Below are 26,369 nucleotides of genomic sequence, written 5' to 3'. Positions count from 1 at the left end.
CCTTCACGCCCTTTGCCATGAACCAAGTGAAGTAAATGTCGGTAGTTGTAAGAGCTGAATTAGCAGTTCCCATTAGGTTGTAGCTGATAAACGTCTGAGCAAATCGGAGGATTCGGTCCTCGATGTGAGAGGCTTTGGAGTAGCTGGACTTAAACGTTCCCGCCTTGGAGTGGGTGATCAGTTCCCATGCACTTTGAAACCCGGCATATTCTTCGGCACACCAATCATCCTCTCATTCCATATCCCTTCATCATCCTCGGCTTGGGTGAACAACCCCATTTTCAATGACCACTCCCGGATGCTCATCTCATGTTCTTCATTAAAAAGCCTGAAAGTTATGGAGTCCGTGTCAAGATCAGTGGTGTTCTTCAATCGGAAGGTGGAGAAAAACTCCCTTGCTAGGTCCACCGGCACCTTCTCCTGGCTGTGCTTCAGTAACCACTCGAATCCGATTGAATAAATACATGCGCGGAAGTCCTCATTGCATGCAATCATTTTAAGCTCTCTGGAGCTGTACTGCTTCCCAGACTTAGCCATCTTCTCGGCGCTGCATCTTTCCTTGTACACCGTGGCCCTTTTCTGATCGTTGAACTGCCTTATCGACTCTAGCAGCTCCTTAGTCAGCCACACTTCCGGGCGTCCTGGAATAAACTCTTCTTTAGCTTCCTCAGATCCAGAGTCGGGTTCGTGGGTAGGCTTGTCTTGTTCCTCGGCAGAGGGATCTTCGATCACTGGGGCAAGGGTCTCCTCAACCTCCTTGACGGAGGGAGCTTTCCTTGACCGTGTAGATGGGGTCGCCGCTGCCTTTCCTTTTCTCGCCCTCTCCTTGGCCAGGCGACGTTCCTCTGCTTCCGCAGCATCTGGAACTAAGTCATCAACTTCGTCGAGCAGACTCCTCCTGGTTCGTCTCCTCTCTGTCCTCTTGTCCACTTGGGGTTCATCTTCTTCCTGGTCATCCACCAGGTCCACGATCAAATTCAGCCCTTCCTCGACGCGCTCCGGTACTCCAGTCATATTTAGATCTGTTTATTCCACCAATTTTTCCGGGGTTTCCCCCACATAATCCACCATCGGGGTTGCCCCCTCAATATAAATGGGGGTTTCCCCCCGACATCACTTGGGGTTGCCCCCTCTTCTGTGGGTTCAGGGGTCGCACCCCTGAAATCAGTTGGGGTCTCATCCCCAGTTTCCATAGGGGGGTTTCCCCCTCAGCTACCAACGATTTTTGAACAGGGGTTTCCCCCTCAACAGTACTTTCCACAACAGGGGTTTCCCCCTCCGCAACGTCTTCTATAACAGGGGTTTCCCCCTCACCATCTTCCTTGCCCTCAGAACTAGGGTTTTCGTCACCTTGCTGTTCGGTCTCCACCTCTGCTCCGCTGTTCGTCTGTCCACCATCCTCCGGCCGTTCGTGCACCGCCTCTTCTTTTTCCGCCTCCCGTGAAGCGGTTTCTGCATGTTGAGATCCAGAGTCTCGAGGCCCTTCTTCATGGAGAACTGCCGGTTGCGCCGCCGAATCCGCCGGAATTGTCAGTGATGGTATGGCCGCCACGGATGTCATTAGGCTAGCGGAGAACAGGGCGTATACTTCCTTTGCTTTCTCGACGCTCCCCAATTTCAGCGTCAACTCTGCCAACAGGGCTGCGTCATACACCGTTTGCTACGAACTTCTGGTGGGTTGGGTTGAATCCATTACTGCAGATCTGAAATTAGACAAAAACTTGGTCGAATTTGGTTAGGGTTTGTGTTCTAGACAGAGAACGAAAGTAGAGAGAAGGGAGAGTAAATTCGGTTTTTCGTCGATTGGGATTATTGGAGAGAGAAGCGACGGTTGCCTTTTTTGATGAAAAGATGGTGCGGTTGCAGGTGTGATGTAAGCAACCGTACAACTCCCATAAATATCGGCCAGATTTTGAAATTCAAATTATCTCCATCCCTCCTTGACTTCTTCCTCCAGGCTCTCCTTGACTTCTTCCTCCAAGCTTCCCTCCTCTAGCTGATTTCCCTGACCATGACCCTATACTTAAAAAAAATATGAAGATGCCAGACTCCTAGGTCAAGGTTCGAATATAAGGCATCGGTTCCCTTCGGAGTCTGGTGCTTCGAAAATATTTTTGGTAGATTTAAATTGTATATACTTTTTTTTTTGGATTTTCTTTAGTTTGAAAAGCAGTTAAACTATTTACACATTCCTTTTGAGTATCCCCGAGATTCCCTGGTTCAGCACATATTTTCAAAAATGTCAACCCATTTACCTGACCCAGGAATTCATCGAGAATACCTCCTCGTCCGTCTAGGCAATAGTAGAGAGTGCGCGTAGTGGAACTTCATCCACCACACACAGCTCGGAATTATCCCTATAGACTTTCACTCTATGACCATTAACAAGAAAAGGGACAGAGTTAGAGGCACTTCCCTGGATCTCCACTGCTCCTTTGCGCGGAGGCCGACGATGGTATATGGACCGATCCACTTAGACTTCAACTTCCCTGGCATCAGCTTGAGCCGGGAATGGAAAAGGATCACCTTTTGTCCCACATGAAGTTCCTTGACCCGGAGATTCTTGTCATGCCATAACTTCGTCCTTTCTTTGTACCACATGGCAGACTCAAATGACTCTAGCCTAAGTTCCTCCAGTGTAACTGTAACTTCCTCTCTTCTTCGCAAGCTATAGGCTTCATGTTCAACTCTTTCACTGCCCAGTACGCCTTGTGCTCAATACCCATAGGTAAGTGGCACATCTTGCCAAACACAAGCCTGTGAGGCGACATTCCAATAGGCGTTTTAAAAGCAGTTCTGTAGGCCCACAATGCGTCACCGAGCCTCTTGCTCCAGTCCTTCCTTGACGAATTAACTGTCTTCTCCAATATCGCCTTGATCTCGCGATTAGGAATCTCCGCTTGGCCATTAGACTGAGGGTGGTACGGGGTTGACACTCTATGGTGAACACCATATTTCTTCATCAGAGCCTCGATGGTGCGATTACAGAAATGTGTTCCTTGATCTGAGACGATGGCTCGAGGAACTCCATATCTGTTGAAAATATTGGCGTTCAGAAATTTTGCCACCTCCTTCGATTCACATGTTGTGGTGGCCTTATCTTCTACCCACTTAGACACATAGTCTACTGCAACCAATACATAAGTTTTCCCACAGGATGATGGGAATGGTCCCATGAAATCCATCCCCCGCACATCGAAAATTTCGCACACAATCACCGGGACCTGAGGCATCTCGTCCCTCCTTGAAATTCCCCCTGTCTGTTGGCATCTCTCGGAACACTGGCAAAACTCAACGGCATCTTTATTTAGTGTCGGCCAGTAAAAATCGCTGTCCAGAACCTTCCTTGCTGTCTTCCTTGGTCCAAAGTGACCTCCACATGCCAAAGTGTGGCAATGAATTAGCACATCTTTTTGTTCCCATTCGGGGATGTAGCGTCTAATCACTTGATCCGAGCACATCTTCCACATGTAGGGGTCGTCCCAAAAGTAATATTTGGCTTCGCTTTTAATTTTCATCTTCTGGACCCGAGAAACTTCGTCTGAGCTTGGCACCTCTCCCGTGACCAAGTAGTTGGCTAAGTCAGCGAACCACGGTTCTGCTTTAAGTGTGCGCTTCCCTTTATCAGATTCCCTTAGACCTGTTAAGCCAAAACTGCTTCCCAGCTAATTAGTCTAGGAAATTTCTCCAGAAAATACAAATGCTCTTCAGGGAAAGCATCGGGTATGGCCTCTTCTGTTTCCCCTTGATATATTCTGCTCAAGTGATCGGCTACTCTATTCTCCGTTCCTCTTTTGTCTCTCACTTCCCAATCAAACTCCTGCAAGAGCAACACCCAATGGATTAACCTCGGCTTAGACTCTTTCTTAGCCAGTAAGTACTTTATTGCTGCGTGATCCGTGAAGACTATAACCCTTGACCCAAGAAGGTAGGGTCGGAATTTTTCAAATGAGTATACGACAGCCAACATTTCCTTCTCCGTGGTGTAATAATTCTTCTGAGCCTGATTCAGGGTCTTAGAAGCATAGAAGATCACATAACTTTTTCCGTCAATCTTCTGTCCTAGGATAGTTCCCTTAGCAAAATCACTCGCGTCGCACATTATCTCAAAAGGGTGATTCCAGTCTGGTGCCCTGATAATTGGTGCTGACACGAGTCTGTCCTTGAGCAACTGAAATGCCTTCTTGCATCCTTCGTCAAAGACGAATTTCACATCATTGTGCAACAAATGAGTGAGTGGTTGCGCGATTTTCGCGAAATCCTTGATAAACCTCCTATAAAAACCTACGTGACCTAGGAAGCCTCTAACCTCTTTTTGGTTTGTAGGGTATGGTAACTTTGATATCACATCTACCTTTGCTTTGTCTACTTGTATTCCTCTCTCAGAAACCACGTGACCCAGGACAATGCCTTCCGTCACCATGAAGTGGCATTTTTCGAAATTCAACACTAAATGCTTCTCTTGGCATCTCTTTAACACTAGATCAAGGCTGGCCAAACAAGTATCGAATGAGTTCCCGTATACGGTAAAATCGTCCATGAATATCTCAATGCATACTTCCAGCAGATCCGAAAAAATGCTCATCATACACCGTTGGAAAGTTCCTGGTGCATTACACAATCCAAACGGCATTCTTCGGTATGCATACGTACCAAAGGGGCACGTAAACGTGGTTTTTCCTTGGTCCTCTGGGTTAACGTAGATCTGGAAATAGCCACTGTATCCATCAAGGAAACAAAAATACTGTTTGCCAGCCAATCTTTCTAGCATCTGATCAATGAAAGATAGGGGGAAGTGATCCTTCTTTGTGGCCTCGTTCAGCTTCCTGTAGTCGATGCACATCCTCCACCCCGTCACCAGCCTAGTGGGTACCAGCTCGTTCTTTTCATTCTTGACAACCTGTATTCCAGACTTTTTAGGTACCATATGGATAGGACTGACCCACTCGCTGTCGGGAATGGAGTAGATGATCCCTAGAGCAAGCAATTTTAACACCTCCTTTAGGACTTCCACTCGCATGTTCGGATTCAGTTTCCGTTGTGCATCTCGATGAGCCTTCGCACCTTCTTCTAGACGAATGTGGTGCATACAAAGATCCGGACTGATTCCTACCAAATCCGAGAGAGTCCACCCTATTGCTTTCTTGTTTCGTTTGATGACTTCCAACAATTCCTTCTCCTGCTCCTTGGTCAGGTTACTGTTGACTATTACGGGGAATGTCTCATTCTCCTCCAAGTAGGCATACTTGAGACCTGGCGGAAGTGTCTTCAGTTCCTTCTTTGTTTTATTCGTCTCCTGGGGCAAGGGATATTTTTCTGCAATATCTGGTAATGCCTCCTTCCCAGACCCAGGAGAATTCTCCAGACTAGCCACGTGAGCCGATCCCTTAGATTTAGCTGAGTCGGGATTTCTGCAAAACTCCATGATGGCCTCTGTGAGTTCCTCATCTGTCAACTCCGTTGTGTTCATTGCTGCACACCACCCTACAACTTCTCTGTCAATTGAATGGCTCAACTCCGAGTTGTCAATTTGTTCCTGTATCAATTCTGTCTCAAGATATTCTTGGACCAGGGGGTTAATAACATCAATAGCATACAAATTCTCAACATCTAATGGCCTTTTCATCCCCTCATCTATGCTAAATGTATATTTTCCCCCATTATAATCCAAACAAATTGTTCCATCGAAGACATCGATAATGGTCTTAGCAGTACGCAAAAATGGTCTCCCTAAAAGCACGCCACTAGACTCAGCAGACTCATTATCATTCATCTTGATCACATAAAAATCAGCAGGATATAGAAAATCATGCACTTTGACTATGACATTTTCCAACACACCTTCGGGACAAATGCAAGTTCTATCTGCTAACTGGATCACTACTTTGGTAGCAACCATCCTTACTCCTGTCAATTTCTTATAGATCGAAAGCGGTAAAACATTGATAGACGCCCCTAGATCACACATAGCATGCTCGACCTTGATGTCCCCTAGAGAGATGGGTAATGTGAACATACCTGGGTCCGTGCATTTTGAGGGCATCCTTCTTTTTTGTATCACAGCAGACACATTTTTCCCGATCACAATCTTCCCATCTGGTTTGGTCTTCCCTGCAATGAATTCTTTGATGAACTTGCTGAAAGCAGGCATTTTTAGGGCTTGCAAGAATGGCAGGTTGATTTCCAGCTTGCTAAAAATCTCCATGAGATCCTCTGTATCATCCTTCTTTTTCTTTGCTTCCCCCCGGTATTGAAATGGTTTTGTTCGCTTCACTGCATTTGTGGAACTCCCAGCCTGGGTTTCACCAACTTCCCTGCTTCCTTCCTTGTTCACTACCTCAGGTTCTGGATCTAGGAAAAATGGGTCACTTGGTCGAGGCAGAGATCCCCCTAAATCTCCCTTCTGGAGGTTATCCTGAACAAGGACTTCTCTGGGTCTAGGGCTATCCCCTTAAAGCACTTGACTTTTTTTCCCTTCACTAACCTGCATGGGTACCTCTTTGTCAATCTCCAAGGTCGGTCCTTCATAGCCCCGCCCAGATCTCAAGGTGATTTGACTAATGTTTGCTCGGTCTGGTGGTTTGACCGTGGCAGGAAGTTTCCCTTCATTTCCTCGCATCTCATTCAAAGAAATTGCGATCTGGGACAGTTGCTTTGCCATCATATCCATGGCGGCTTTATGTTCCGACTGAGCGTCTTGCAATTTGTGCACCACGTTGTTATTGGAATGCAATTTGTTTTGCATGAACTGCTGTGAATTCACTAGGTCGTGGACCATGTCATCCAAACTCCTTTGTGGCCTGGAGTTGAATTGATTAAAATTCGATCCTTGACCTTGGTTCTGCCCCTGGTTCTGACGATAGTTCCCTTGATTCCCTTGATGGTTGTTGTACTGATTGCTAGACCCTTGATTCCCTTGATGATTCGGTTGGGAATTCTGATAGTTCCCCTGGTTATTTCTCTGGTGAGGTGGCACATAGGAGCTCCCTGGATTGTTCTGATTCCTATTTCCCCAATTAGTATGTTCCTGATTCCTGTACCCCAGTTGCAATTGCCCCTCTTGACTTTTCCCTGACCAGTTGGACTGCCTCTCCGGAGGGTGTGCATAATTCGTGAGCTGCAGTGGGGGTGGCTGAATTTGATCATGGTCAGTCCATCTAAAATTTGGGTGAGTCCTCCATGGAGCATCCCTCTGTCTTCCTTGGTTCCAACTTCCATCTGGATTCCAACTCCCCATCGAATTTGCTTGAGCTTGACATTCTCCTTCACAGGGCTGACTGTAATACGGCTGAAGTTGCCTTTCCTCTGGACCAAGGGGGTTTCTCATTTTCTGCTGGAGCATGCGGATCGTATTTCTCAATTGCATTCAACAATGCTTTCTCCAGTTTATCTATCCTATCTTCCACTTTCTTGTCATCTTGTTCCGTTACTGCATTGGCTGACCCTCTCCTCAATATGCTTCGCGGGTTATCATAGGCCTTCTTCGCCTCAATCAGCCTTCCCAAAGTCTTCACTTGCTTTATTCTTGGTAAAATATCCCCCGCTCGAGGAATTCATTAGGTCCTTTGATTTAGGGTTTGCACCTTCGTAAAACAGATAGTAGGTCTCTGCTTCTATCATCCTGTGGTTCGGACAAGCATCCAGCAATCCCTTGAACCGGGACCAATAAGAACTCAGAGACTCATCATATTCCTGCTTGCACTCCTGAATCTCCTTCTTCAAGGCATTCGTCTTGTTGGAAGGGAAAAAAAATAATCCAAGAATTCCAGCTTGAAATCTTTCCATGTGTTAATCGAGTCTGGTGGAAGCCTCAGTAGACAAGTATTAGCCTCCCCTTTGAGGGAAAACGGAACTGCACGTAAACGGTAGTCCTCCTCAGTCACCTTGTTAGGGCGCTTTTGAATGCTACACAGCTTACTGAACTCGTTCAAGAATTCATAAGGACATTCGTTCCTTCGTCCAGAAAATGTGGGCAAAACTCCGAGCACATTTGTCTTGATATCAATAGACCTCCGACGCGGGTTTGAGACTATAGCATGGGCGGGTTCACCGTCGAGATGCGCGGTGAGTGACCCTATCTCCGGATCGGGATTTACTAAATGAGCCATATTTGGGTCTTCCTCCTCCTCAGTCTCGGAATGCTCTGTTTCTCATGACGACTTCGGGTCTTCTTCTCCTGACGAATTCCACTCCTTCTCACTTTCTGATTCCAACGGAAATGGGTCCACTGTTCTCAAACCTGATCTGGTGGTGATAGTGGACGTAGACTCCTTGACTTGCCACTTGTATCGGCCGCTCCCTGACCTAGATGAACTAGCCCAACTTCCAGAATGGAAGCATGTTTCATAAACTGTCAAGGAGAACAAAATAACATAAATTAAATTATTTACACCAAATCCTCAAACGCAATAACAATAAACGCCATCCTTCCCCGGCAACGGCGCCATTTGAAGACACGTAGTTGTCACTGTGTGCACAGAAAGGAATAACAAGTTTCCTAGGTCCAGCAAATCCACTAGATCACAAGGTCTAGGAACTCACTGGTCGTTGGAAAATCTCGATCGTCGGACACACAGAGCACTTCTTCAAAAACCCTCAACCACTTATACTAAAACCTAGCACAGGGAAGTAGGGATCGATTCCACAGAGATGGATGCATAATGATCATGCTCAAGGATTTGAAAATTATTTTTGGGTTGGCTGCTGCCACGCATTTTTTGGGTTGGGGAAATTAAACTAAACTTGGGATTTTAAACTGCTACGCTAACAGCTAGATCTAGGCGAAACAACAAAAGCATGCACGTAAACTAGAACCGAAATAATCGCTAGATCTGAGAAACTATTCTAAATTACCTAGATCTGGGAAATAAACTGACGGTGGGGACCATGACTGAAAAAGCAGAGTACGGACGAAAAGCTGGAAAAACAACTAACTAAGGTACTAACTAACAACGACATCATCTTCTCCAACCAATTTGCATAAAAACTCAGAAGAAACAGGTATGAGCGTAATCGGAAAAAACAGAGCCGACTAGAATTAAGCAATTTAATGAAGAACAATTAAGAACTAAACAGATCTATGGATGCTAGACGAAGCAAAACAGAAAGTAAACAGAAAACTCAAAATCCATGCATAACTCGATTTCCCCTGTTCAAATCCAACCTCGGATGCTAAATCCACTCCGGATCCAAGCATCCGACACAAACTCCAGCCAAAAACATTCCATAACTTCAGATTCAACAAACAACCTCCGATCAACAACAACACCGCAGATCTACAGCCAAATTCCCCAGATCGAGCACCAAAGTGACAAAAACAAAGATCAACATGCAACTTGCCGAAATTAAAACTTTTAACAACAGGATCAACGTAGATCAACACGAGATAACACAAATATAATGAAAACTAAGAAATGCATAGATAATCAAAAACATCAACAACCAAATCGACTTCCAAAAGTGAAGTTCGAACGAAATAGAGTGCAAAAGAACCGAAAGTAAATAGATTGTATCTTCGCCCTCACGCGGACGGTGTTACGACGGAATTTCTCTGAAGATTGGACCCCTTAAAACCTAAACTACCCCAGAACTCCCATTTCCCAAGTATGTGTGTTTTTGTGTGTGAGCTAAGAGCGAAAAAGATGTATCTATTGTGTGTTGCATGCTCCTCTATTTATAGGCGTTGAAGTGGGGCCCAGCGAGGTATAGATAGACTTTGTTGCCCTCAGCTATTGACTCCCTTCTTCTAGCCTTCTTTTCCTTAAATTCTGCTCACTTCTCCTTCATTCCTTCGCTAGTCCGTTTCCTCCAGCATCTCCTGGATCTAGCGATTCCGTCACACACCTAGCTTAAAAACTGTGTTAGACCCAGCAAAATATAGTGCTTTTCACCATATAACCGATGCATGAAATTAGCCTTATCAGTGAGTTTTACTCTTATAAATTCTACCCGGCCGGGTAGGACTTGAGGACTAGAAGGAGCCGGAAAACGACACCCGGCCGGGTGCATTTACAGCACAAATATTCCACCCGGCCGGGTATCCTGAAGACAGCGTGACGAGTCCAGAAAGGGGTCTGAAATGGTCACCCGGCCGGGTGGATTTACAGTTCATAAATTCTACCCGGCCGGGTAAGTCAATTTGACGTGTCTGAAAGCTGAAAACGCGATTTTTGAAGTGGAAAAACGAGAAGAAAAGGCTAGGGTTGGATTGGACGAGATTCATTCTACCTTACCGCCTCCAACACTCACACACACCCCCAAGAACACTTCTAGAGAGAGAATTGAAGATTGAAGACTCCAAATCGGAAGATTGAAGACTTCACTCCATAGATTCGTTCCACAGGAGTTCTTAGTATCTATCTTTCATGTTTTTGTTCGGATTCTTTGTGTTAAACTTAGTTTTCTCCATGAACATGAGTAGCTAAACACCTTTTGTAGAATTCTTGGTGATGATGCATTAATTTCATAGTTTTTATCCAATTGATTTTGTTCTTACCTTGCTCTTTTAGTTATTTGATTATTCTTGGGTTTATTCCTTTCAATTGCTTGATCACCACTTGATTGTGTAGGATTAATTAGATTAATTGGGAGATGAAATAATTAATCTGGAAATAGGAATAATTCACACCTTAATGCAATAAAACTCGGGAGAGTTGAGGTTTTGAATGAGGTCTTTGACCTAATTGAGCTTTTGGGAGTTAGGGGTTTTAGGATTAGAAGGGGACTTCAATCCTAGCACCTAATCTACAGGTTTCTCACCTCGGGAGGGGGTTTAATCTATAATTGTGGTCGACTTAGTAATTCTAGAGACACCAAAAGGTAAGGCAAATTGATTGGATAAGAGCTTGGAATTGTGCATCGGATCCTTGAGTTCTACAATTTTCTCCATATTATCTTTTCACTCCGTGTTTATTTGCTTTTACTTGTTTATTTGCTTACTATATGCTTTTATTAGTGTTAGAAAACAACCAAACCTTTCCCGATTCTCTAGATAGTAGTCAACATTTGTTCGTGGTAGTTAAGTTGATACAAATTTGTCTCTGTGGGATACGATACTCTTGCTTGCTAATTGCTACACTTTCCCCGTACACTTGCGGGTACTATTGTGTTAAAATAAGTTGAGTCAACACCCCTAGATCACACATGGCATGCTCGACTCTGATGTCCCCTAGAGAAATGGGTAATGTGAACATACCTGGGTCTGTGCATTTTGAAGGCATCCTTCTCTTTTATATCACAACAGATACGTTTTCCCCGATCACAATCTTTCCGTCCGGCTTTGTCTTCCCAGCTATGAATTCCTTGATGAACTTGCTAAAGGCAGGCATCCTCAGGGCTTGCAAGAAAGGCAAGTTGATTTCCAGCTTGCTAAAAATTTCCATGAGGTCCTCTGTATCATCCTTCTTTTTCTTGGCTTCCCCTCGGTATGGAAACGGCTTCGCTCGCTTCACCGCATTTGTGGAACTCCCAGCTGGGGTTTCGCCAGTTTCCCTGCTCACTTCCTTACTTTCTAACTCAGGCTCTGGATCTAGGAAAAATGGATCAGCTGCTCGAGGTAAAGATCCCTCTAAATCTCCCTTCTGGAGGTCATCCTGAGCATGAACTTCTCTGGGTCTAGGGCTGTCCTTGTGAAACACTTGGCTCTCCTTCCCCTTACTTGCCTGTGCGGGTGCGTCTTCCTCAATCTCCAGCGTCGGTCCTTCATAGCCCCGCCCGGATCTCAAGGTGATCTGACTAATGTTTGCTCGGTCAGGTGGCTTGACCGTGGCAGGAAGTTTTCCTTCATTTCCCCGCATCTCATTCAAAGAAACCGCAATCTGAGACAGCTGCTTTGCCATCATGTCCATGGCTGCTTTGTGTTCCAACTGGGCGTCTTGCAGTTTGTGCACCACGTCATTGTTGGAATGCAGCTTATTCTGCATGAACTGCTGCGAATTCACTAGGTCGTGGACCATGTCATTCAAACTCCTTTGTGGTCTGGAGTTGAATTGATTTGGATTCGACCCTTGTCCTTGGTTCTGTCCCTGGTTCTGCCGATAATTCCCTTGATTCCCTTGGTGGTTATTGTACTGGTTGTCAGATCCTTGATTCCCTTGATTATTAGGTTGGGAACTTTGGTAATTTCCTTGGTTATTCTTCTGGTGTGGTGGCACATAGGAGCTCCTTGGATTGTTCTGATTTCTGCTTCCCCAATTAGTATGATCCTGATTCTTGTATCCCAATTGCAGCTGCCCCTCCTGATTCCTCCCTGACCAGTTGGACTGCCTCTCTGGAGGGTGTGCATAATTGTGATCTGCAGTGGAGGCGGTTGACTTTGATCATTGTCAGTCCATCTAAAATTAGGGTGAGTTCTCCATGGGGCCTCCTTTTGTCTTCCCTGATTCCAACTTCCATCTGGATTCCAGCTCCCCATCGAATTCGCCTGGGCTTGGTAATCTCCTCCACCGGGTTGACCGTAATAAGGTTGAAGTTGCCTTTCCTCTGGACCCGGGGGTTTCTCATTCTCTTGTGGGGCATGAGGGTTGTACTTCTCAATTTCATTCAACAGTGCTTTCTCCAACTTATCTATCTCGGCCTCCACTTTCTTATCATCTTGTTCTGTCACTGCATACTGCATTGGCCGATCCCCTTCTCATAATGCTCCGTGGGTTATCATAGGCCTTCTTCGCCTCAATCAATCTCCCCAAAGTTTCTCTGGCTTCACTTGCTTTATTTTTGGTAAAATTTCCCCCGCTCAAGGAATTCATCAAATCATTTGATTCAGGGTTTGCACCTTCATAAAACAGATAATAAGTTTCTGCCTCGATTATCCTGTGGTTCGGACAAGCATCCAACAGTCCTTTGAACCGGGACCAGTAAGAGCTCAAAGACTCATCATACTCTTGCTTGCACTCCTGGATTTCCTTCTTCAGAGCGTTCGTCTTGTTCTTGTTGGACGGGAAAAAATAATCCAAGAACTCCAGCTTGAAATCCTTCCATGTGTTGATCGAGTCTGGTGGGAGCCTCAGCAGCCAAGTATTAGCCTCCCCTTAAGGGCAAACAAGATTGCACGCAAATGGTAGTCCTCCTCAGTCACCTCGTTGGGTCGCTTTTGGATGCTGCACAGCTTACTAAACTCGTTTAGGAATTCGTAAGGACATTCATTCCTTCGCCCAGAGAATGTGGGTAAAACTCCTAGCACATTTGTCTTGATATCAATAGACCTCCGGCGCTGGTTCGAGACTATGGCATGGGCGGGCTCACCGTCCAGATGCGCGGTGAGTGAACCTATCTCCGGATCGGGATCCTCCAAGTGTGCCATATTAACGTCTTCCTCTCCCTCGGTCTCGGAATGCTCTATTTCTGTAGACGACTTCTGGTCCTCTACTCCCAATGAGTTCCACTCCTTCTCACTTTCTCATTCAAATGGGAATGGATCTACTGTCCTTAACCCTGATCTGGTGGTGACAGTGGATGTAGAATCCTTGACCTGCCACTTGTATCGGGCGTTCCCTGACCCAGATGAACTAGCCCAACTTCCGAAATGGAAGCCCGCGTTCATAAACTGCCAAGAAGAACAAATAACAGAAATTAAACTATATACACCAAATTCTCAAACACGTAAACAATTTTCGCCATCCATCCCCAGCAACGACGCCATTTGAAGAGCCCTATGATGGTGTGTCTAGAAGCTAATGATGGTTAGTGAAGCGTGTTCTTAAGAAAAACCCTCGGTCCAAGAAATCCGCTAGACACTGGGTCTAGGAACTCAGAGAACCTTGAGCTACCTGTCGTCGGGCACACAATCACTTCCTTAACTCCCTCTTCAAAAACCCTCAACCCGTTTAGCTAAAAGAAACTAGTACGTGGAAGTAGGGATCGATTCCACAGAGATGAATGCGCAAGTAAACATGTTCAAAGACTTGGGGACTATTTTTGTGTTCGCTGCTGCCACGCAATTTTAGGGTTGAGTTTTTTTTTTTATCCTAGACTTGGTAATTGAAATATGCTACTCTAACAACTAGATCTAGGCAGAAACTTAAAAACATGCATATAAACCGGAACAAGCGAGACAATTACTAGATCGAAAGAACTGTTGCAAAATAACTAACTAAATGACTAACTAACAACGACATCATCTTCTCCAACATTTGGCATGAAACAACCAGTAAAAATAGAGCGAAAACGTAAATCGAAACGAAGCAGATAGAATTAAAAGCAACAAAACCGAAGAACAGTTAAAACTAAGGCAGATCTACGGCTACTAGACGAAGCAATGTAAAAACGAAAGAAGAAAATCAAAGATCCATGCACAACTCAGTTCCCCTGTTCAGATCTACACTTTGGATGCTATCCACTCCAGATCCAAGCATCCGAGACAAACTCCGATCAAAATCATCTCCATAACTGCAGATTCGCCGACTCACCACAGATTAACAACAACAACCACAGATCAACTCAGATTTCCCAGATCAAGTACACAAAACATCCAAAGCAGAGAATAACAATCAACCTCCGAAACAAATGCTCAAAACATAGAATCAACGTAAATCAACACAAAATCAACACCATCGTGACGTAAAATAAAATTCATAGATAAACGATAAGTAGCAAACGAGCAATCGACTTCGAAAACGGTGAAGTTCGACGGAAATCAAAACGCAAAAGCTGAAAAGTAAACAATTGTATCTTCGCCCTCCTTGAGGACGGTGTTGCAACAGAATTTCCCGAAGATGAACCTCTAAACTACCCCAGAATCCCCATTTTTCCCAAGTGTGTGAGTGTGTGTGTGAGCTGAGAGCTAAATCATGTATATCTTGTGTGTTGCATGCTCCTCTTTATATAGGCGTGGGAGTGGGTCCAGCAGGGGCTCTTTTGTGTGAATAGCCTTCTTTGCCCTCAGCTTTGGACTCCCTTCGTCTAGCCATTTTCTTCCTTGATTCTGCTCACTTTTCGTCTCCTTCCTTCGCTGGTCCACTGCCTTCCGTTCTTCCTGGACCTAGCGAATTCCTTCACACACCTGGCTTAAAATTTGTGTTAGACCCAGTAATTGGTGATTTTTCATCACATAACCGATGCATAAAATTAGCCTTATCAATACCTCACATCAATATACTTAGTCCTCTCATGATGGACTTGATCCTTGGCTAAACAAATAGCACTCTGACTGTCACGGAACATAACAGCTTGATCTTGATGTAAACCAAGATCACCAACTAGCCCTTGCAACCATATTCCCTCTTTAGTAGCTTCTGTCAATGCCATATACTCTGCTTCAGTAGTAGACAAAGTAACTGCAGCCTGCAAAGTTGCTTTCCAACTAACAACAAAACCACTAAGAGTGAAAACAAAACCGGTCATAGATCTTCTACTATCGACATTTCCAGCGTAGTCAGAATCAGAATAACCAGTTACTAAACAGTGAGTATCACCTCCATAAATAAGACCAACATCAGACGTACCTCTCAGGTAACGAAAAATCCTCTGCACAGTTCCAGGATTTCTCATGAACCTGCTAACAACGCTGAGAGCATGCGCTATATCTAGCCTAGTACAGACCATGGCGTACATCAAACTCCCTACTGCATTAGAGTACGGGACTCGAGACATGTACTCCTCCTCAACTTCGGATTTCGGTGCAAGATCAGATGACAAATGAATGTTTGTGGCACTTGGAGTATCAATAGCCTTAGATGCAGACATGACAAATCTTGACAAAATCTTCTCAATGCAGCTGTTCTGTGACAGAGAAAGCTTCTTCTTTTCTCTATTTCTAGAAATCTCCATGCCCTGAATTTTCTTGGCAACACCCAAATCCTTCATATCAAACTCAACACTAAGATGAGCTTTCAACTTCTGTACTTTAGACTTCGACTTCGCAGCTATGAGCATATCATCCACATACAGAACAAGATAGACCATAGAACCATCATCAGCTTTGTTGTGATATACACAACAATCATACGGACTCCTGCTGAATCCCAGCTTGATCATGTAGCTGTCAAACCTCTTATACCACTGCCTCGGATACTGCTTTAGTCCATACAAGGACTTCTTCAACTTGCACACATAATCCTCCTTGCCCGGAACCACAAATCCCTCTGGCTGAGTCATATAGATATCCTCCTCAAGAAATCCGTGTAGGAAAGCCGTCTTCACATCTAGTTGCTCAAGCTCCAAATCATAATGTGCAACTATCGCAGGTAACACTCTAATGGAAGTGTGCCTGACCATTGGTGAGAATATCTCATTATATTCAATCCCCTCCTTCTGCGTGAACCCTCTTGCATAGACGAGCCTTGTATCGAATGCCCTCATCTGGTGTAGTGCCTTCCTTCTTCTTGAAAATCCATTTGCAAGTGACAATCTTTCTCCCCTTAGGCCGTTGAACCTATTCCCAAGTCAGGTTCTTCAAAAGTGATTCTATCTCTTCTTCCATTGCAGCGAGCCACTTGGCACGCTCACTGCCCGAAACAACTTCCTTGTAGGTAGGTGGTTCATCTGTCGAAGGCTCATCTTCAACCTCATTGGCAACCTGCAGTGCATATGCCATCATATCCTCAAAACCATACCTCAACGGAGGCTTCACATCTGTCCTCCTAGCTCTGTCAATAGCAATGCTTCCTTGACGAGCTTGTGGATGAACATCCGAACTAGAAGTATCGGCGGCTTCAGCAGTAGTGTGTTCATCTTCTCCACCTTGGAGATGTGATTCACTCACATCTTGAGCGACTTGCAGCTCCACCTGTTCATCAACACCATCCAAATCCTCTGTAGCAAATAGAATTCACAGTAGAGTTAAGCATATAATTTTCATCAAACACCACATTCCGACTGAGAATAATTCTACCCTCTGAAGATGACCAAATTCTGTACCCCTTAAATCCTTCTCCATAACCAACAAATACCCCCTTCTTAGCTCTTGGCTCCAATTTACCCTCACTTACATGATAGTAAACAGTACTCCCAAAAACTCTCAAGATGGAGTAATCTACAGGTGAATCAGACCATACCTCGTACGGTGTCTTGCAGTCAATGCCAGTGTGAGGTCCACGGTTGATCAGGTAACAAACCGTGTTTACTGCCTCTGCCCAAAACCTTTTAGTCAAACCAGCTTGAAAAAGCATACATCTAGCTCTCTCCAACAACGTATGCTTCATGTGTTCTGCCACACCATTCTGTTGTGGTGTATGTCTAACAGTGTGATGGCGAACGATCCCTTCACTCCTACAGAACTCATAAAACTCAGACGAACAAAATTCCATACCATTATCTGTTCTCAATCGCTTGATCTTCTTCCCAGTCTGGTTTTCAATTAGAGGTCTTCCACTCTTTGAACTTCTTGAATGCCTCACCTTTATGTTTCATCATAAACACCCAAGTCATTCTCGAGTATTCATCAATCATTGACACAAAATACTTGTGCCCTCCAACAGGCTCAACACTTGAGGGACCCCAACAATCCATGTGAATGTAGTCAAGTGTCCCCTTCGTTCGATGAACACACTTCTTTGGAAACTTGCTGCGATGAAGCTTCCCCAATACACAGTGTTCGCAGAAATCAAGTTTCTGCACCTTACGGCCCGAAAGAAAATCACGATTCAATATGATTCTCATGCCACGTTCTCTCATATGCCACAACTTGGTCATATCCTTGGTTGCAACCTCGGATGATGCGATATCAACAGAATTTGCCACGATGGAACCTCTCAGAACATACAAGGTACCCCGTTTCAAAGCTGTCAGAACCACCTTCGAACCTTTCAAAATACGCATTACTCCACCTTCACCTTTGAAACTGAACCCCTTACTATCAAAAGTACTCAGAGATATCAGATTCTTCGTTATCTGTGGGACATGCCTAACATCGTTCAAGGACCAGAAGACTCCATCATGAGCCCTAATCCTAATTGAGCCGATGCCAACCACCTTGAAGACAACATTGTTGGACATGGTAACATTGCCTCCATCTATCTGTTCATAAGTGTTGAAATACTCCCTGTGAGGATAGAGATGATATGACGCTCCAGAATCCAAAATCCACACATCATTACAGTGTGGCTGTTCATCCGCAACCAAGCCAATTCTTCTTCCAAATTTGTGTAATTAGCTTCTGCCACAATCGCAAAACCGTTAGCATCTTCCTTCTTGCCCAATTTCTTCTTTATCCTTGGACAATCAGCCTTTCAATGCCCTCGTTCTTTACAATATCTGCAGATGTCATCTGGCTTAGGGTCTTTAGGACCTTTTGAACCTTTTGAGTTCTGCTTCTTCTGTCCGAATTTTTTCTGTCCTTTACCCGTAACAAATAATCCCGATGGCAGATCTTCTGTGGCTGAACTCGTTGCCTATTGTCGATCCTCTCTGATGTGGAAAGCAGATCGAACATCCTCCAACGAGTTTCCTTGCCAGTCATAAGAGACTCAACAAAATTTTCGTAAGATTCAGGCAAAGAAACTAGTAAAATTAAAGCAGCATCCTCGTCTTCTACTTTAACTTCAACATTACGCAAATCTAGCAAAATTTTATTCAAATTTTCCAGATGATCCCGAAGGGGCGTACCTTCCTGCATGCGTAACCGAAACAAACGTTGCTTCAAGAACAACTTGTTGGTTAGAGACTTCCTCATGTATAGACTCTCCAACTTCGCCCAAAGAGCAGCAACTGTCTCCTGATCTGCAACTTCGATGATAACATCGTCAAACAGGCTCAACATGATGGTCGAGTGGGCTTTTTCGTCTAAGGTCGTCCACTCCTTATCATCCTCCGTAGCCTTCTTTGTTTTGAGCGGCTCCCACAAACCCTGCTGCTTCAGCAGAGATCGCATCTTGATCTGCCATAAACCAAAATTATTTCTCCCAGTGAATTTGTCAACCTTCACGTTCAGAGCAGACATCTCGATTTACCAGACAAAACCCTCGTAGTGGAATTCAAAACCCTATTTCGAAAAAACAAGGCCCTAGATACCAGTTTGTTGTGACAAATAGGGAAATTGTGAATCGAGAAACAAACGAACGTAAATAGGCACAAAATTTACGTGGTTCACCAACGTTGTGTTGGCTACGTCCACGGGCAAGAACGGAGAACAAATTGTATTATGATTGCAGTTTTCAGATACAAATTGGATCTGATTGGATTTCAGATCACAGAATTATGTGCTCTACTCACATATATATTGGCACACATGAGACAGACTGCGCCTAGAAAACATAATCCTATCCCAAATAGGAAACAGGAGAACGCCAGGAATAGAAAATCAGAGAGATGTTTCAACAGATTCACAGCTACATGAGTGCAGGTCGATACAACTAAACGAGCAAGTCGATTCAAAAATGGAGTCTCATTATTTGTGGATAACATTACTAAACATATGAGCAAGAGCTGGCTAGAGGACATCTTCAGTTACAAGAGCGATAGAGATAGAGTCGACAGATTGATTGTGGGTGGAAGCAAACTCAGAGTTGTCTTTGCAAGATATGCAAGGAATGAAGCATAATCTTTTTCCTTTGGTAAACAGTACAAACCACAAGACAAAAGGACGCCCAAGGTCCATCTTATTCCACTTAAAGGAAGTGGACTGACTGATGTAAGGTAGTTTGTGGAAGTGGTCAGAAACGGGAAGAATCCAAAAAATCCAGACAATCTCCAACAGAAGAAAGTTGATGGGAACAAGGTGGATAAAACTAGGACCGAGACAACAAAGAATCGTCCGCAGATAGTCGTCCCCACAATTGAGACCAACATGGAATGGCTCAAGCGGACCTTAATCGGATTCACGGCAAACACAGTGAATATTGATACTGTGGCTCGAGATTTAGAAGAGAATGATGTGCAGTACGAGAATCTCATCTCATGGGGCAACCATAAATTCATCCTAACCTTATACTTTAATGGAGGACTTGAAGAGGTCTTGGCAAAGGCAGCTGTTATTTGGGGCGACCACGTCAAAGAGGTTAGGAAATGGAAGAAACAAAACAACGTTCTTACAAGTGAAGAAAATGGTATCAGTGCATAGGAGTACCATTACAAAGCTGGTCAGTTAAAACATTTGTCTCCATTGGAAAATGTTGGGGAAAGGTGCTAGAGGTTGACATCGGCAACAATTTTGACCGGGCCTTAATCCGAATTATTTTGAATGAAGAATCTAATGTGAAGATGTTGGAATTGAACACTGAATTGGTTTGCGAGGGACTACCCTTCATGATTAATCTATCGACATTTTCCATGCCAGCCCCTTACCATAGCCGGAAACCAGACAGAGCCTCACCACTAACGGAGACAGTTGCGATACTCAACAACGCTTGTTCGCCACGCGCCGACGTGCCTCACAATGAACACATGATGTTTGAACAGTGATGTGATCCTCGTCTCGAACACAAAGCTACGCACGAGAAGAGGAAGTATATCTTGGCCCGAAGTATTGAGTTGGCGACAAAATGGGAAGATAAACATGAAAGAAAAGGGAAAGAGCTGAGTTTGTGAATAATGGAGATATGGAGAGAGTGCCAAGAATATTTCATATATTAGAGTAATTATCTCCTTTGATTATTTGATTGATTAATGCATAGGTTTTATTATTTTAGGATTTACGTGAGTTATGTATTAGATAGAATTTAGTTAGATTTGAATTTATTATTAAAAATATATATTAGATTTATAGTTAGGATATGAGGTTATCACTAGGAGATTTTAATATATTTAGGAGTCAATTTTAAAGCCTATATAAGGGCTCCTACGTTCTTAATGTAGGGGCATGAGTTTTTTTTTATGATGAATAAAGTTGTGAGTTTTTGAGTCAAGCTTATTCTTGCTCTCCTATTTCGATTACTTGTAGCAACATGTTCGTTCTTGAAATAGTTTATCGATTTATAAAATTAAGTTTCCGCCCTAAATCGTGGCATCATTCATTTCATATTGACCTCCATATTTCACGTCGAATCCATATCAATCTGTATTGTAAAGTTGTAGGAATGTCATGGCCACAACGTGTAACGACCCGCCCATTTAGAGTATAATAAATGCGGCGTTCGTTAACTAGGTAGACATAAATGCAACAAAGATCCAAGACTAGGGTTTCATTTTAAAAGAGGTTTTGACCAGAGCATTTAAAGAACAATTAAGTAGAGGTAAAATAGTGCTTTAGCAAAGCACTTTCATAAAGATCATCGTACAAAAACTTATCAATGTTTCCTAAAAATATTCTCAAACTTTTCCCAAAAATACTTGTTTCTAACGATTCATAATTCAAAACATACCCACGAACGTAAAAGTATTTATCTCAACAAGAGATCATCAGTTTTCATAAAAATATAGCGGAAGCGACCAAGAAAGAAGTGAGGCTATGTATGAAGACACAACGACACTTTAAGTACCAACATTTCTTCTTTATTATTTTTCCCGCTCAACACCGCCGCCGCTCGTCACCACTCAACCTGCACATAAGGAAAACACATGCAGGGCTGAGTACGATAATTCATACTCAATGGGCTCATTGCCGAAAACAGTTTTATCACAAATATAGTAGTTATCATGCCATTTCCAGATGTCCATCGGGGTTTTAACTTTAGAAAGACCCGAGGCATCAAAATATCTTTCTTTCTCAAATATCACGGTCGCGCAACCATTTTTCTCATAGACGTTTACCATATCCTCATTCTACATGACAAGGAATGCGGCCGCAATCCAGGTCACTAGACCGGCCAACCCGTACGCTGACTCTCGGTCTAACATTGGTGTACACTAACCCAAGTAGAGTTTGCGGCTCTACAAGGATCCGAATTCGATTATAACAATAGTGGCATAGCCACGAGGGATAGGCACGACAAAACAAATCAAGGCATGATAACACATCTTTCATTCTCATCAATATCATTTTAGGACAATGTCCTTATTTTAAAAGAAAGCCCACCTCGTAGGTTTAGCTCGATAGATTTCTCTTCTCCTCGTTTATCACGCTGAGAGCGCGTAGTATCACCTTTAAATTAGGCGTATCACCAATCAGTTTCAAACATGGATTTTAAATCATGCATGATCTCTCATTTTTCCCTTTTTCCCATCGATTATTTTCAAAATCATAATATCAAAATCAAAGTATGATTAACATACTATTTTCATTCACATAATCATTTCCAAAATCACCAATAATTCATACCACACATGAGTGTTCCACATACACAACACATGCACACGAACACCACACATGTGCACGCCGATCGAGGCGTGCACACACACACACACGATCGCACATACACACACACAATTTCACACACATCCTTGTTCTCCCAAAATTCACCGATTAAAACCCCTTTCACTCGTTCTAGATGCATGTGGATTCAAGAATCACCGATTAATCGGTAGAAGAAGAAGAGATCAATAATTAAAGTACCTTTTTCACAAAAACGAACGGTAGAAACAATGAACTAGCCTTGATTCTTCAATAAACTCTTGAATTTGACTTGAATTCTTCTCAATTGATGAAGAAATCTTGAAGAAACTTGAAGAAAATATGGAGAGAGTGGGAGAGAAGTAGGAGACGGTTTTTAGTAGTGGGAGGCGCCGATTTTGTGATGATTTAGGTTTAGGATTTCTCTCCTATTTATAGAGTGCCAAAAATAATATCCGAATAATTAAATAAATAATTATTTGGAAGATATGGTAGAGATTTGAGGGGAAGTGGCGTTGAATTAGTTGAGGAGAATGAGGATTTCGAATTTTGTAGGCTATTTTAATAGCCTATGATTAAATTTGAATATTTCACGGAGTAGAATAATATATCACGGAGCAAGAATAAAATAAAATACTCCCCAATTAAAATAGGAGATAGGCGTGTATTTGCCTTCTCTCCACAAGAATTGAATCAAATCCTAATTTAATTAGGATATGGCAAGATATGGTAAGATATGCTAGGATATTTTAGCATATTTATATTTATTCATGGAATAGAATAAATAAGGGATCAATAAAATAATAAAAAAATAATCCTTTCCTCAATATTATGAGATTTTCGAAAATCTCAAGAAAATCAATATATATATATTTCGAAAATTCCATGTAGGAATTAGAGTATTTGGACTTTGGATTTAATTTGGATAATTATCCCAAACAAATAATTAAATCCAAGAATAATAATATTTCTTCTCCAATAATGAGAGGGCCGAAAATTCACATGCCTTTAAATTAATATTCCTATTATTTTTCTCACTCATCCCTTAGGAAAATAAATAATAATTCTCCCACAATTATATTTCTCCACCTCAAATATTCACATATTCAAAATCATCTCCTTTTCACTTTCACTTCATTTTCTCATCGTATTGACCTTTCAACGGCCACATCATTTTTCCACATCTTTGACTATTCAATAGCCACGTCAACATTTCAACAAGTTGACTATTCAATTCAATTAATATCCACATATGCAATTAGGTCACATAGACACTATGCAATTAATCACTCATCAAATGATTCACATATCATAGCATTTAAGGCATTTAATGCAAAAATTTCCACGTCACAAAAATTAGGGTTCGAAAAAGTGGGGCGTTACACAACGAGTTCTTGCAACTTTCATCCATATTCCAAAGCATGTTCGTGTTACAGATGTTACAAATCGAGGAATGCCAAGTCAGAGCCCGTTTATTACAGCGATCGCGTGCCGTATGGTCGGCGAGAGGCTGATTTGTTCGGAGAGGTGTCGCGAGGTCTTGGCGAGCCAACGAGGCTCACATCAAACAAGAAACCCTTGGTTCCCCTCAAGCGGCGAGCGACAAGATCTATGGGAATACGCAACGACACTGGCGGCTTAATGATGGGAAGGATGCGGACTTTACATGTGTAAAGCTAAGTGCTGACACTCTATCTCATGTGTAGGAATTGGGCTAGAAGGAGAGGCCCAACGCTACAGCTAGTAATCGAACAAAAACTTCATTGCTAGAAAAAAAGCAAGGCCCAAGACCTACAAAGTTGGTTGATCCAATAAAGCATTTAAGCAAAGTAGATGAATTGGAATGGCTGATCGAAAGCGACTTCTTCAACATTGAAAAGATTAATTGAGAGCATGTTAAAAGAGAAATTAGAGGCCCGCAAAAGACACACGAAGCCTACCTTTCATCTCAAAACCAGTTGGGAGAAAGAATATTCAGAAGAGCCCGTTCACCACTTTGACTCCCATCATCTCGATTTGCGGTAGAAGAGGCGAACCAGGAAGCACAAGAGACAGAATTTAAGGGTCAATTGGTGAGAGGCAAAGCCGATTGGCAAAAGGACGGCGTCTGTAATTGTCTCTGTGATACAGTGGAAGCCTTGGAATCCACAACACCAAGAAATCGCATGATGAGTCTAGCGCATTCAGACAAAGGGGTGGATAGCTCATGCCGCAAGGAAGGAGGTCCGAAGGAACATGAATCAGGGGTGCTAGAGATGGAATCAGATAAAGCGAAAGAGATTGAATCCACTTCAGAGTACACAATCAACCAAGAGGGAGCCGAAGATCCAAATTTCCCACCGAGATTCGAACCAGGGCTGTGGACAGGAACATCACAACATGATGGAAATTTACCCACCTTTTGACTTGAAGCCACTGCATCACCAGAGGGTCAATATGGGATGGAGTTTCAACATTTAAATGCTCAAGCTTTTGGCAAAAATATGAGGCACACAAGAAGCGTTACTAGGAGGAAAACATCTGTGAAATCGCTCCAACAGACTTCAGAGGCTGTCGAGACCTGGGAGCTAGGGAAAAAGTTGGGGCTATGTGCGGATGATGAGGAGGCAATCATCAAGGAACTCGCAAAGGATTCTTCGGCCCCAGATTTAACTAGACCGAGGAAGAGAGGACAACCTATAAAGCTTAAGGCATAGTTTGATCCTGCAGGGGAAAGATGAGTGTGTATTTATCAATGAGCATTATTTGTTGGAATTGCAGAGGTGTGGGGGGCATGAAAAAGGATCTGGCTATCAAGGAGCTTATTTCAGGCCAACAATGCTTCTTGTTAGGCTTGGTGGAGTCAAAACACAAGGTTTTATTGGAGTTTAAAGTGAAGCACTGGTGGGTTCTCTCGGAAATCGGATGGGAACACACTTTGGTTGTTCATGGAGGAGGGGTAATTACCTGCTGGGACAAAAGCAAATTTGAGATTTTAGGATTCATGAAAGGGGAAAGATGGATTCTTTTAGAAGGGATTATTAAGGTTAATGCTTTTAATTGTGGTATCATAGTAGTCTATGCTCCTAACCATAGATATGGTCGCGAACAGCTCTGGAACGATTTATTGGGGCTTCGAGATCAGATTAAAGAACCTTTGCTGGTGATGGGGGACTTCAACGAAGTTAGACATGTTGAGGAAAGAAACGGCGGAGCTAGCTGTTTTGGAAGTATAAGAGAGTTTCAAGAGTGGAGTGAAAACATGATGATTCAAGACATGCCTCTTATTGGGAGAAAATACACTTGGGGTAGAGGAAACTCTAGGAGCAGGCTGGACAGAGTCTTTCTCGACCATGAGTGGAGTGTCAAATATCCTGATGCCAGGCTACGTGCCCTCCCAGAAACCATCTCAGACCATGCTCCAATATATTTATCTTTATCCTTAGTGAACCGTGCAACAGGGGCGGGACCATTCAGGAGTTTAGATGTCTAGTTCTCGCACCCGGGGTTCACTAAAATGGTTAAGGATGAATGAAAAAGATTGGGCCAAATTCCGATCATCAGAAAGCTGAAAGCTCTCCATAAGCTGCTTAGAAAATGGAACAAGGAAACTTTTGGGAATATCGATGAAACAATCAAGAAGCTTAAGGTGGAACAACTTAGATTCCAGAATAAGATTGACTGGGGAAGAGGAGACGAGTGCGACACGACAAAACTCATGGCTCTTGAAGCACAGTTACATAAGTGGATGGACCGAAAAGCTTGCTATTGGAAGCAAATGTCGAGAGATAGATGGCTCAAGAAAGGAGATAGAAACACAAAGTACTACCATGTTGTGACTATTGGAAGAAGACGGTTTAAAAGAATTGATCAAATCAGAAGTGGTGAGAGGATGTTCAAAAGCCCAAGAGACATCAAGATCGAGATTCTGAAGTTCTATAAAGGTTTGTATAGGTAGAATTCACAGCCAATTATTCACCTCGACAGAACCTTAGTGCCACAACTCAAGAATGATCAATCAATGATGCTTGAGGTGAAACCAACTATGGATGAGATCACTTCGGCCCTCGCAGATTGCAACTCCTCAAAAGCACCGGGCTATGATGGGTTCAACTTCAAGTTTGTTAAGGAATTCTGGCAGGACGTTGGCGGGGAGATATGCAAGTTGATACTTGAGTTTTTTGAAACAGGGCAACTGCCCGAAGAAAATAATCATATAGGGGTAACTTTGATACCAAAAGTGGATGAA

General features: G+C 43.3%; 1 protein-coding gene across 1 annotated transcript; it reads left to right on the top strand.

Annotated features, from left to right (window-relative positions):
- The first annotated feature begins 24,309 nt into the window (after positions 1-24,309).
- LOC125194802 lies at positions 24,310-26,078 on the top strand. Its single transcript, XM_048093024.1, has 3 exons — positions 24,310-24,437; positions 24,902-25,504; positions 25,685-26,078. Exons 1-3 carry the CDS (start codon positions 24,310-24,312, stop codon positions 26,076-26,078), a joined length of 1,125 nt encoding a protein of 374 aa, XP_047948981.1.
- The last annotated feature ends 291 nt before the right edge of the window (positions 26,079-26,369 follow it).

The sequence above is a fragment of the Salvia hispanica genome, chromosome 6 (assembly GCF_023119035.1).
Source record: "Salvia hispanica cultivar TCC Black 2014 chromosome 6, UniMelb_Shisp_WGS_1.0, whole genome shotgun sequence".
In the NCBI taxonomy this organism is placed as follows: Eukaryota; Viridiplantae; Streptophyta; class Magnoliopsida; order Lamiales; family Lamiaceae; genus Salvia; species Salvia hispanica.
Note: the sequence above shows the minus strand (reverse complement) of the source record. Positions and strands in the feature narration are given on the sequence as shown.